The 11,185-nt window shown below is 43.2% G+C and overlaps 1 protein-coding gene across 1 annotated transcript; it reads right to left on the reverse strand.

Moving 5' to 3' along the window:
* On the reverse strand, nucleotides 1-2,517 carry LOC105044514 (uncharacterized). The gene is made up of 3 exons (XM_010922450.4): nucleotides 1,815-2,517; nucleotides 1,246-1,593; nucleotides 1-1,119 (listed from the first exon to the last, which is right to left on the reverse strand). The coding sequence occupies exons 1-3, from the start codon at nucleotides 2,316-2,318 to the stop codon at nucleotides 505-507; spliced, it is 1,467 nt and encodes a 488-aa protein (XP_010920752.1). The 5' UTR covers nucleotides 2,319-2,517; the 3' UTR covers nucleotides 1-504.
* Nucleotides 2,518-11,185: the final 8,668 nt, after the last annotated feature.

Consider the following 11,185-nt stretch of genomic DNA (forward strand, 5'->3'; position numbering starts at 1 on the left):
GCTTAGGCAAGGAGGAATGGATACCTACCACTTCCCAAAACTAGCTTCTCTTGCAACATTAACAAGAGTTTTGATAACAAAGAACAAACAAGCACACATTAAAACTTAATCTAGAAGGACATCGGAGCTGTGATGCGCCGGCCCGGCCGGTGAATTGCCATCGCCACCCGCAAGGAGAACTAGTACTGGCTCCAAATCACGAGCACAAACAAGATCCTTTGGGCATGGAAGGATGAAATCCACTCCCCATCCCACAGAAGTGATCCTTCTAACCAATCCATCTACCAAGAATTCTGCATTCAGAGTATAAAGATTCACCCAGGCCCTGTGAGAACTAAGACCTGTGAACAATTATGCTCCTATATACAGAGGACATCCCCCATTTAGTGAAAACTCCAAATAATCTATCTCAAATCAGTGTCTGCTAACCTACACTTCATGGTGAGTTAGTTAACTGGAATAACGTCTACTAGTATGAACAATACAATTCACTTCTCCTAAGTATTAGACTTCGACCCTCCAAACGATCTTCTCGCCGGCATCCTGCGGCTTCTCCACCGCCGCCACCCTCGCCCGGTGGACCATGCTGGTCTTCGCCCTCTCGCCTCCAGGCAGCTCGCAAGTTTCACTAATGGAGCCACACCTTATATCGGCCGGAGGAATGAAGCAATCCGCAGAGAGGCCAGGGACATTGAAGGCCACCTCCTCGATGGTCCACGCCTCCTCCATCCTTGTCTTGGTGTGGCTCATGGCCATTTCACCGAACCGGAACAGGGTCACCACCGAGCGGCCTGAATGGGCTATCATGATGCCTTCAACCAGGCGGTAGTCATCAAGGAAGGAGTTGATGGTGGTCTCCCAGTAGACGGCATCGCCGCCGGCGTTGGATTGGATTCGGGTAAGGTGGGAGTCCTCCATGTGGACGAGCAGACCGGTTCGCTGGCTGAAGTAGCCGAAGAGGACATGTCTTATGATCTCCGCGGGGCCTTCGCTTCTAGCTTTCAGCGTCTGTGGATCAGCACAGAGCTTGAGAATGAAGCAATCCTCCCCATTGACCTTCTTCTCTCCAATGCACCGGGCATTGGCAAACATGCTCGCCGTGGTCAACGGATCAAGGCCCTAATCAAACACTTAGAACCGTTAGCTTCAGACAATGGAAAAGGTCGCGCCTTTGGCAAGGAACTCAGTAATTAATAGGTAATGTGGGGTGTTGGAGCTTCGTTAATTTGTTGGTGTGTTCGATACCTGGAGGGCTCGGCGGAGGGGCCGGACGGGGCCCTTGGCGGCGTGGGCGCCGAGCCAGGGGGTGTGGCGCCACACGAGCTTGCCGTTGGATCCGGCGTGGACCTTGCTGCCGCCGACGGCGAGCTCGACGTACCACATGTCGGGGGCCATCTGCCAGAGGACGAAGCCACCAGACTCCACGGCCCGCGACGAGCCGCGGTTTTTCATCACCTTGGTCGCCGTCTCGAACTCCGACGCCACCATCCTCACCTTTCCCATGGCGTAGGCGTTACGGATGGAGCTCTGGAGCTTGAGACCTCCCGATGCCGCCGTGTATTGCTGCAGTATGTACTGCGCCGACGAGGTCTCCTGCCGAGACGAAGTCAAAGAGTGAACCAAAGAAGAGAACAAAAAGGGTACCAGTCCTCGGTTTAGCCATGGAGAATGGAGAAAAATCCATCAATGTGAGGGTAGAATACATCAAAATGTGAATTTTTTCCATGAAGTTCCGAACTTTGTCCAATAATGTGAAAATATAGTGCAGAAAATGAAGGGAAAAGGTAAAACTTGAGGATATTGAAGGAGCTCACAATGGGGGTGTCTTTGATGCTGAGGTGGGGGAGGGGGTCGGCGGAGCTGACGTGAACAGGGGCGAGCGGGGCGCCCATAACGCCCAGGAGGAGGCGGAGGTCGGAGCGGCGGTGGTAGGAGGAGGAGGAGGAGGCGCCTCCACCTCCGGCGCCGGAGGAGACAGAGGGGGCGCGGGAGAGCTGGCCCCGGACCCAGTGGCCCCAACCACCCTCACGCCGCGACTCCCCGCCGCCGTCCGCCACGGCGTCCGGGTCGGGACCCTCCACGAGAGGGGCTAGCGCCTCCCCGACGGGCCGGAAGCTGCCGGATCTCGCGATCAACGGCTCCGGGAGATGCGCCAGCGAGTGGTGGCGCCCGCTCCCACCCTTCCGCCGCCGCGGCAGCAGCAACCCCGCCATTGGCGACGGGCTCCTCGCCGGGCTCTTCGCCCGAGACCTCGCCGGCGAGAGACCCCTCACCACCTCCTCCTTCAGCGACGCGAAGAACCCCTGCTTCTTCTCCATATCTCCGAATCCTTCTCTCCAGACGAGAAAACAGAGCAAAATGGAAACGAGGGAGGAGAGAGCAAGAGGGCAAACTCCCTTAAGAGAGGAGAGTGGAAGAGCTCATCCACTGATCCGAGAGAGTGTTTCTAGAAAGGACTTTGATGTAATTTTCTAAGTGTGGGAGGGCATAAAATGTGATTTTTATTTCTTTTGAGGGGTTGGGAGAATGAGGAATGGAAGAAGGGAAGAACAGAGAAGAGAAAGAGGAGCTCTGAGAGACTCACTGCCCACTGGCTACGCTGTGTGCTTAGAGAGGAGGGGAAGGTGGGAACAAAGAGAAACACAAAAGATTAGAAAAAAAAAAAAAAAAAAGTGGGAGAAAAAATCGACTGTGAGAGAGATAGATGGGAATAATATTATAATATCAACTAATGCCGGGTGATAAGTATAAAAGGGTGGCGACAAATGCCACCACAATAGAAACGACAAACGCCTTAATAGGGCTATTTTTTTAATAAAGAGTAAATGTTTAGATCCCGTTACCTTCAGTGACTTTTAACTTTCCTTCACCGAGTCCTCGTCCATGGGATACCGGACGGTAGAGAGGCTGACGCAGCAACGAGGGATCTCTCGTGGTGAGGTTAACGAAGGTGGCGGTAACTGAGATCAAGGACCAGAGGCAGCCAATTTTCCAGGTGGCGCGAAGGGACTGGGCAGCAGCGTTTGTTGGTCCCCTGTTAACGGCGCCGTTAAGCGAAGGTTCGTTCGGAACTTTGACCGGGGTTAGGCGACGGAAAGCAGACGGCGAGAGTGCGCGCCGGATGTGCCACGTGACCGTTGGGATTTATATTTTCATTAATTAAATTATGTTATGATAATTAATTATAATTAATTAGTGAGGAACAAAGCTAAGAAAGAGATATGTTAAAGAACACTAAACTAATTGGCCTAATAAAACAAAGATAGATGTTGCGTCAAAAACCGAGAGATTTTGATCAGACGGATATGATGACCCAACCGTTACGAAACAAGATCCAGGGATTTCATGACAGGGATACTTAATACTTCGTCGGCTAGCTATTTATAGAACCACGGCGATTGGGTGCTTCGAATATCCATCTTGGCCGTCAAATCACGATCGGACGGCCGGTGGTAGGTAGGCTTCCATAAGGAGGACCACGGGCAAGTGAGCGAAGTGGGTCCATCTGTGGACGCGCATTGCCATCTTTTTCGTGCCGTTTATACTCCTGGGAAGCAACGTGACAGGACAGGATGGGGTGGGATGATGAGAGCCGTCCGCACGGTTATTCCAGTCCTTCTGATTAAAGTGCGATCGGACGGTGGTCTCTCACCTACCTACAGTGGCATCTACCCATCTTCTTCCTTATTTTTGTGGAGGCAGCTTTGTAGACTGAGTCTTTGACCATGTAGGGAGACAAGCGCCAATGGCATACCTATTTGGTCCCTCTCTCTCTCTCTCTCTCTCTCTCTCTCTCTCTATTTTCAGTTGAATTAGATCCACCGTAGGATTGTGATCAATCTAATCCAACCATGAGGCAAGATGCATATATCGCATTCTTTTTCTTTTTATTCATGATTATCCATATTACTTCATAATTGGAATGATCCACTAATTGAATAATAGGTCTAGTCTAACCAATAGTTACCACTTCTCTCCCCTACTACATGCTATCAACTAAAAGTTTGTCGAAATATATTAACCAGCTATAATCTATGATACATGATCATAAGATACGAAGAATATAAAAAGTACATCACAACATATTGGAATGAATTTGAATTATTAAAATTAAAAATAAAGTTGTTAAAATTGTTATATAGTTATTCATATATAAACAAGTATTGAAGTTACAAAAATAATAAGATTAGCACAAGTAACACTATAGATGATGTGTATAGTTAATTAAGGGTTATTGAAATAATTTGAAAGATTTATGGATAATCAGGAGGATTTTAGAAAGTGTGTGATAAGGGAATTCTTGATTTATTTGTATCTATAATAATTTGAAGCCTTATTCACTCCAGAGAGTAATTCTTGAATTCTTCAATTATCTGAAGAACATAGCTATCATGAGAGTTGTGTAGATAGCTTTTCAGAACAAACGACTGATATATTTTTGATTAATTGATAGTTCCTCCTTCATGGTTGGAGTTGCATAAAGATATTTCAGCTCATGTGCTTCTCCAAATTGCAGCAGTTACTGCATTTTTTTTGTAAAAAAGGAAAAGCATGAGAGCAAGTTCTTGCGAGGGGTTAGGTGGGTAAGCTAAACCTGCACATTAACTCTTATTTAATGTTAATTTAAGTAACAACTTTGCGTGGTTTTTTACATCTGGATGTGTAAAAGCTGACGTATCACATACAGTGACTGCAAAAAAGGTGGCATAGGAGCAAGTTCTCGCTGGGGTAGGTAACTTATAAGCTAAACATTTGCATTAACTTCATCGAAGGTTACTTTAAGTATCAACTTTGTGTGATTTTTTTTTATATCTAGACGCGCAACAGTTGAACTATCACATCTAATGAAGTTAGGTGTGCATCATTGTAAAGAGATCCAAGAAGCAGAAAGAGTAGCTGAAATGCTATTAAGCTCGTTTAGATGAGCAAGGTGCAATAGTAGCAGCCACATATTTTCAACAAAAGTCTTATTGTTAAATGACAAAGGAAACCCTCGTATGAAAAGCCAAATCAAATACATACAGTGCAATTATATATGTGCTGCTATTCTATTTTGACCTTTGTCTACATCACTCAAGAAAATTCAGGTGCTGGAAAACTACATTCCATCAACTGGTTCATGTAACAGGCTCTATCAAACAAGCTGTCAGTATCCTTAATTTTTATATTAATAATATCTAGAAATCATTTGTTTTAAACTATTGTTCTCTATCTGTCTTGGAGTAAAAAGTAAGGATTTATAATCATAAATCTCCACTAAAATTAAATTACTAAGCAAAATTATTTATCCTTTAATTTTTCTGACTAAAAAAAATTATTAGAGGTGGCCAAGCTTCTCTATCCAACCTAGTTTCATTTCCAATTAGGTATTGACATTTTCAGTAACCGTAGTCTCCTTGTAAATCCTGTCTTTTCTCTTGGGGCCAAAGTTTGCAATTCAATTCTAGTATTACCTTTTATGTACAAAATACCATAACATATTAATGTGAAGATCACCACCATCGATGATCACCGATGATCACCACTCATTGGGGTCAGTGGTATGGTTGGGCTCTATTTGTGCTTAGCCAATCACTAACTTTCACAGATGAATTGGGTAATGATCCATATCTTTCATATTTTTCAGGGTCTATTCTTTTAAGGATAAAAAATTTATCCAAAAATTTATAATTTTTTGGATAAATATTTCGCAGGCAATATTTAAACAAAAAAATAATTTATCGATATTTTTTATATATTAAAAAATAGTTTGGAATCTATTATTTTTTTTTTTTGCATTATAATTTTCTGTAAAAATTATTAAGATCTATCCATATTTTTCATAATATCTTTTATTATATAAATATTATTATATATAATGTAATAATATATTTTATTTTATTTTATTTTTATAATATATATCCATAAATACAGATAATATATGTTATATATAATATAATAAATAATTTATTATATAAAATAAAATAAAATATATATTTTAATATAGTATATATATTTTATTATAATAATATAAGATGTTAATATTATATGTTATAATATATAAGATAGTATTATATTATTATTATAGGGTTAGGGGTATATTAGAAATAAAATTAAAAAAGATTATTTTTTTCGATTGACAGTAAAATGACTTACTTTCTAGTTGGATAAGATTTTTTTTTTATTCCATAGATAAATATTATCAATGAAAATAATTTATCCATCTAAGAAGTATAAGATTATAGGTAAAATGACTTACTTATTTCTAGCTGAGCATGATATTTTTTATTTTATAAATAAATATTATTCATGAAAAAATAATTTATTCATGTAGAGAAGCATAGAGTATTAATAAATTGATCAATAAAAAAATTGATCAATTTTTTTATAATATTTACTCATTGAAAAATGGGTTCTTAGTAGGAAATTGGCACTAAACCCACCAGTTGTAACCCCTTGTGTGTCTTAGACGGTGTGGAATTGGGTGTTAGAGGAAGCAAGAGTAGGTTCTCAAATGCACGAGGGTGGACGGCCAGAGAGAAAATCTAATTGGTCGGGAGCAGGTGAAATTGATTGTTGGATTGTTACTATATTCGTGGATGATTTAATAGCCTTCCATGAATAAGGGTGACCCCATATTTGAGTAAATGGTACCTTTTTTAATGGTCCCCAAAAGCAATAGGTTATGGGGATAGCTAAACAGGAGAATGAGGGAATCTTGCATATGGATCGACAAATATATTAAAATGTTGATCTGACATTTGGACCATTTGGTTAGTAATTCAGTTTTCATGCTGTGAACCATTTTTTATATGCATGTGGTATATATATATATATATATATATATAATTTATTTATGACATGTTGCAGGATGTATTTTTAAGAATACAAATGGCCAAAAATATAGATTCTTACTGCGAATCGACCAATGTAGCTCATATGTGAAGCCATCGTAGGTTCGGTATAAGTGAAATCACCTGAAAGAAGGGAAATAAATAGGTCATGAGCTAAAACATGCCTTTTTAAGAAAATAATATGTATGCGTATGTGTGAGTTTCTAAATAATGATGCCATTATCTAGAAAGGCGAGGTGCCAACAAGCTAGAGCAGGTCTCGTTACAAAAGTCTGCATAATATCTGAATACTAATTTTTTTCTAACTCTAGCATATTACACGTCAAAATATGTATTTTCATGTGTAGGAGCCTAATTCCAAGAATGTATTGGATCTTTTATGCAATAAAAGGGAGAGTGGGGAACCCGTGAAAGCATAAGATAGTGTTTGGTTGCTCTTCTCATTTCCTAGAATAAGCATACGAATTTTTTAAAAATAGCTATTCATCGTATCTAATTCAAATTTCTGTTTGATTGAAAATCTGCTATTCCATCGAAATAAGGTATAATTAATATAATATTATTTCATATATCTAGAATAAGATGCAAATAATATTTATTAAAGACCTAAAATAAACTATTTTATGATCCATCGTAGAATAAGGTACAATTAATGCAGGATTGATTGAAATTGCTAAGCCTATGGGATCCACCACCACTTTTCTAGTGTTTGGAGGAATAAGATGGAATAAATTCTAATTTCATATAGAATAAGGACATCCAAGCACTACCTCAGAGGAACTACACACAGATCTTATGGTGAGTGCCAATAACAAGATTCTAGTTAAACCACTATTATTTTTTTTTTTTTGGACCTGATTACTAGTATACGTGGCGAACCTCAAAATCTCCTAATTGCACCAAGTTTAAAAGTTTGCTCAAATCATTTCCTTTGTCCTTTCTCATTTCATAAATTCAACTCATGATATTGAGGGTGTCAATAAGCTTGGCTAAAATTTTTGATGTTGTTGTCAATCCTCTCGTCGCCTGTTCATCGGAATGAGTACCTACAAAATGAAGTCTACACTGATCGAAGTTATCTCCGATGGAGATCCTTCGATGTCTAAGTTAGAGAGAGAGACTGGACAACAGTAGTATGAGAATGGAGACAGAACTCAGCGTATAAAAATTAACTTACCGAAACTTGTTGCCTTACCCCCTTTTTATAAAATAGATCATCGTAACTGTCAGATATGGTCCCATTTAGCGGCGTAGAATCACAGGACGGTAATCTCGTAGTGGGTTATTAATCTCCATAGATTACATCGCGGTATCAGTAGAGTAACCGTCCGTGATAGTTATGATATATTTGAGTAAGTCGGCCGACTGTGCGTCGGGAGTCGGTTAGTAACTCTAAATATCAATGGCTAAATAGTTTATTGTCTGTAAAGTCCGAACATCGGCCGCCTATCAATCTTGATTTAGTGAGGGGTGTTCGGTTGGTCGGTCGAGAGTGGCATCGGCCAGCTCAGCCGACATATAGTCGGTAATCGCTTTCAGGATTGTCTGTTTGTTTGGTGGGTCAGAGTCGGACGTCGGTCGGTGTGTGCCGGAGATCGATCGATTTATGGAGGTCGGTCAGTTTACTCTAACAATTGCCCCCCTACTCCTGAGTCCAATGGTGAATCATCGCGTGCGTCTCACGTGGTTAATCGCCTTGGACGAAAGGAGTTGTTGTCTATCATGTTGAATCCCGCTCTGACACCACTTTTGTTGGAGTATGGCCGAACAGTCATTTTGTCGCTTTGAGCCGTCGTATCGACAGGAGGATCTGGTGTCAGACATCATATCGGGAATGTGAACCGACGTCGCGGAATTTAATTCTGGCATGTAGATTTTCGCACGTGTCGGGGTGCCATTGGGTCGAAGATGTTCCTGCGGATAGAGATGACATGGTTCAATCTGGGGCAGGTGCATCAACCGTCCGATCCATGATTGCCTAGATGTTGTCACGTGTCATCATCCGGTAGATCTTTATTTCGATCATTTTCATCTCGACCGTTGATAGATCCTATATATAGGGTCGCTTTCAGCCAAATCTTCACTTTTTCTATTTTTGATACTGGGACTCTGTCGGATCGTTGCCCCTACACCCAGGGTTGTTGCTCCAGCTCAGGTTAACTTTTCTTTCGAGTCTTTTTTCTTGAAATTCTTGTCTTCTTTAGAGTCATTCTCATGGCTAGGGTTTTTCCTTCTCGAGAAGATCGGTCGGAGAATCTGACTGATGAGTCCCAATCGAGTTCGGACGTGGAGGCTTCTTCACTTTCGAACCAAATGTTGAATGGCTTGAGAGCAATTTTGTATCCCGGAGTAGTTTCAACTTTCCGCCCCCGGGGCCGATGGTCGAGTGAATAACCCACCATCAGTCAGGTGGCCTTCTACGTCGAAGATTTTCGGACGGTCTCCGATTTTTATTACAAAATTTGTCCAAAATATCTTGGATTACTATGGACTCTGTCCGGCTCAGCTGGCACCAAATTCGTCTGACTGATAATCAGCTTTGCCTTTATTGTGTCAGATGTTGCCGACCGTCCCTCGCCCTTCTCCTTTTCAGTTTTTTTATCTTCCGACCTCACCCGAAGGCCCGAGGGTGGTGGTTCTTCAACCCTCGGAAAGATCTTTCATTCATCACCGATCTTCCATCATCCATTCATGGATGGAAGAACCAGTTTTTCTTCGTCTCTTCTTCTCTTCCCTGAGGTTTTCCTTCTCATTGGGGCAACCCCTGAACTGGTCCTAATGACAACAGCCGAGTGGAGGTTGACGACCAGGAGGACTTTCATCGCTGAGAAATATATCGATCCCGAAGCAGAAAGAGCTTGTAACCGAACAGGCTCTTTATGACGTAGGCCTTAGTTCGGTTCCTCGCCTAGGTATAGTACAGTACAATTGGTCGGTTATTCTTGATTTTCTTCCTGCTTGCTAACTTGCACTGACCTCCATTGTAATTGCGGCTATGTAGCAAAGAGTACGTGTGTCGGACCCGACATTCGTCAGCACGCTGCCAAAAAGAGGGCAGCATCTGAGGTCGGGCCTTCGCGTCCGCCGAAGAGGCATCAGGCACCAGCTCCGGCCGGCATTTCGATGTGGCTGTGGAACCCGACGTCCCACCAGTATTGGATTCCAAACCTATCTTGGCACTGTCAGCTCCGGCAGTGCTTCCTGCTGCACCGTCCGAGGAGAGGGTGGTAAGGGGGACCACTGAAGCAACATCGGTGGTCCTGCCATCCGAGGAGGTTCGGCCCGAGGTAGGAGAATTCGAGCAATCTGCGGCTGCATCGGTCGCTCCTTCAGTCGGGGCATAGTCGAGCTTGAGCTTCCCCTCGCTCTTGAACATGAGGCCGCCGACAAGAGATCGGGGGAAAGCTCCGGTGGCATCGGCGGATGAAGCCGCCTCAGAGGGCCACGCGATGCACTTCAACCTCCAAGTGCCTGAGGGTGAATCAGCTTTGGTCAATTCTGTATTGGCCAAGCAACTGTGCCAGGTGATCCTTCTTCCGTTGATCGAGAGCGTCGGAGGAAGCGGTCGGTGGTCGAGATATTCTCGTCCTTTTACTCGACAATCATCGGGGTAAGTTTCTTCGATAAAATCCTTCTTTCTTTTTCTTTCTTCTTTTTTTTTTAACCGACTTATCCTTTGTCTGCAGTTGATCCACGACATATCGATCTGGAGGTCGGCTACACAAAGTTCGTCGACATTCGGAGTGTGTGGAAGAATAAGTGGTGGCCGCTAATGCCGAAAAGGCGGCCGCACTTGAACAACTCAAGTCGGTGGCGGAGCGGGAAGCTAAACTTCAGGAGGAGTTTTCTGACTTACCGATGACTTGGCATCCTCGGGGCCGAACTTAAATCGGCTCACGAGACTATTTCGGCTCTTGATGCGCAGGTCAAGAGCAAGAGGCATTCTCTCCACCGGCTTCGATGAGAATGAGATGGATGCATTGAAGAACTCGAAGCCGAACATGGGCGTCATCGGGCCAGCCTGGAAAGGTTGGCACTGGCCGAAGAAGAATTATCGTCTGCTCGAGCTGATGCTGATTTGGCAAAGGCAGAAGTAGAGTCGGCAAAAGAAGCACTGGGTTGGCAGTCGAGGATTTTCGAGGCTCGAAAGAGTTCAAGGAAGAGATCCTCGAAGGTGGCTTCACTTCGTACCATGTCGGGTATGGAGACGGTCGCGATGCGGTCAGAAAGTTATACCGAACCTCGATCTGGGCAGCATCATCCCTCCGAAATTAGAAGATGGTGCTGATGAAGAAGAAGCCGCTCCAACACAGGGTGAAGCACCGATCGGACCCAAAATCGTTCAAGTTGGC

The sequence above is a fragment of the Elaeis guineensis genome, chromosome 13 (assembly GCF_000442705.2).
Source record: "Elaeis guineensis isolate ETL-2024a chromosome 13, EG11, whole genome shotgun sequence".
NCBI classification, from domain to species: Eukaryota; Viridiplantae; Streptophyta; class Magnoliopsida; order Arecales; family Arecaceae; genus Elaeis; species Elaeis guineensis.